We start from the raw sequence: 2,950 nt of genomic DNA, 5'->3' as shown, positions 1-2,950 counted from the left end.
CGTTTCCACGGCAACCACCTCCCGCCTCCACGGCAACCGCCTCCCGCTTCCACAGCAACCACCTCCCGCCTCCACGGCAACCACCTCCCGCTTCCATGGCAACCACCTCCCGCTTCCACGGCAACCGCCTCCCGCCTCCCGCTTCCACGGCAACCACCTCCAGCGAGCAACATCCAGTCTCCTGGTGTTTGGGCCCCGTAGCGACCAGGGACCGGCCAATCAGAGCCACGCTGGCCCCGCCCACCAGTGGCCGAGCAGGAGAACTACACCGTCACGGGGCGTTGCCGTGGAAACGTGACGCTTCTCTGAAACCAAGATGTTTTATTTCACTCGTGTTGTTTTTTTTCAAGGAGTTAATGTGTGTGTGTGTGTGTGTGTGTGTGTGTGTGTGTGTGTGTGTGTGTGTGTGTGTGTGTGAGCCAGGACGTGTTCACGGCGGAGTGTAAGTTCAAGGAGTCGGTGTTCGAGAACTACTACGTCATCTACTCCTCCACCCTGTACCGGCAGCACGAGTCGGGCCGGGCCTGGTTCCTCGGACTCAACAAGGACGGAGTCGTCATGAAGGGGAACCGCGTGAAGAAGACCAAGCCCTGCTCACACTTCGTCCCCCGGCCCATCGAGGGTGAGGACCACTGACACTACTGACACTGACACTACTACTGACACTACTGACACCACTGACACTGACACTACTGACACCACTGACACTACTGACACTGACACTACTACTGACACTAGTGACACTACTACTGACACTACTTCTGACACTACTGACACCACTGACACTACTGACACTGACACTACTACTGACACTACTGACACTGACACTACTACTGACACTACTGACACTACTGACACTGACACTACTGACACCACTGACACTACTGACACTGACACTACTACTGACACTACTGACACTACTACTGACACTACTGACACTGACACCACTGACACTACTGACACTACTACTGACACTACTGACACTGACACCACTGACACTACTACTGACACTACTGACACTGACACTACTACTGACACTACTGACACTGACACCACTGACACTAATGACACCACTACTGACACTACTGACACTACTACTGACACTACTGACACTGTAGTACAGTAGTGTCAGAAGTAGTGTCAGTGTCAGTAGTAGTCGTGTCAGTGTCAGTAGTGTCAGTAGTAGCTACTGACACCACTGACACCACTGACACCACTACTGACACTACTACGGACACTACTGACACCACTGACACCACTACTGACACTACTAACACTACGGACACTACTGACACCACTACTGACACTACTACGGACACTACTGACACTGACACTACTGACACTACTACAGACACAACCTCAACTACAACTACAGACACACCCTCAACTACAACTACAACCTCAACTACAGACACAACCTCAACTACAGACACAACCTCAACTACAGACACAACCTCAACTACAACCACAGACACAACGTCCACTACAACTATAACTACAGACACAACCCCCACTACAACCTCAACTACAGACACAACCTCCACTACAACTACAGACACAACCTCCACTACAACTATAACTGCAGACACAACTACAGACACAACCCCCACTACACCCTCAACTACAGACACAACCTCAACTACAACTATAACTACAGACACAACTACAGACACAACCTTCACTACAACTACAGACACAACCTCCACTACAACTATAACTACACCCTCAACTACAGACACAACCTCCACTACAACCTCAACTACAGACACAACCTCCACTACAACTACAGACACAACCTCCACTACAACTATAACTACAGACACAACTACAGACACAACCTCCACTACAACTACAGACACAACCTCAACTACAACTATAACTACAGACACAACCTCCACTACAACTATAACTACAGACACAACTATAGACACAACCTCCACTACACCCTCAACTACAGACACAGCCTCCACTACAACTATAACTACAGACACAACCTCCACTACAACTACAGACACAACCTCCACTACAACTATAACTACAGACACAACTATAGACACAACCTCCACTACACCCTCAACTACAGACACAACCTCCACTACAACTATAACTACAGACACAACTACAGACACAACCTCCACTACAACTACAGACACAACCTCAACTACAATTATAACTACAGACACAACTACAGACACAACCTCCACTACAACTACAGACACAACCTCCACTACAACCTCAACTACAGACACAACCTCCACTACAACTACAGACACAACCTCCACTACAACTATAACTACAGACACAACTACAGACACAACCTCACTACAACTATAACTACAGACACAACTACAGACACAACCTCCACTACAACTACAGACACAACCTCCACTGCAACTATAACTACAGACACAACTACAGACACAACCCCCACTACACCCTCAACTACAGACACAACCTCAACTACAACTATAACTACAGACACAACTACAGACACAACCTCCACTACAACTATAACTACAGACACAACTACAGACACAACCTCCACTACAACTATAACTACAGACACAACTATAGACACAACCTCCACTACACCCTCAACTACAGACACACTCTCAACTTCAGCTACAACTACAACTACACAACTATACATTACAACTACACTACCTCCAGTGGTACTGAACCCCCCCCCTTGTTGCCCCTGCAGTGGTACTGACCCCCCCCCTCCTTGTTGCCCCTCCAGTGGTACTGACCCCCTCCCCTTGTTGCCCCTGCAGTGTGCATGTACAAGGAGCCGTCGCTCCACGAGTTGGAGGAGAAGCTGCTGAAGTCGTCGCGGAGCCCCACCCTGAACAGCGAGGGGCGGGGGCGGCGGGTGGAGGAGGTGGAGGAGGAGGCGGGGGAGGGGGAGGAGCCGGAGGAGGACGAGCTCACAGAGCGGGACGGCTCGTAG

The 2,950-nt window shown here is 49.9% G+C and overlaps 1 protein-coding gene across 1 annotated transcript; it reads left to right on the top strand.

The window, feature by feature from the left end:
- Nucleotides 1-95: 95 nt before the first annotated feature.
- Nucleotides 96-2,950, top strand: LOC308148774 (fibroblast growth factor 12-like; the record flags this gene model as incomplete). Its single annotated transcript, XM_080522285.1, has 3 exons — nucleotides 96-197; nucleotides 424-622; nucleotides 2,775-2,950. 3 exons carry the CDS (start codon nucleotides 96-98, stop codon nucleotides 2,948-2,950), a joined length of 477 nt encoding a protein of 158 aa, XP_080378411.1.

This window comes from Blennius ocellaris (genome assembly GCF_963422515.1).
Source record: "Blennius ocellaris genome assembly, contig: SCAFFOLD_56, whole genome shotgun sequence".
Classification (NCBI taxonomy): domain Eukaryota; kingdom Metazoa; phylum Chordata; class Actinopteri; order Blenniiformes; family Blenniidae; genus Blennius; species Blennius ocellaris.
Note: the sequence above shows the minus strand (reverse complement) of the source record. Positions and strands in the feature narration are given on the sequence as shown.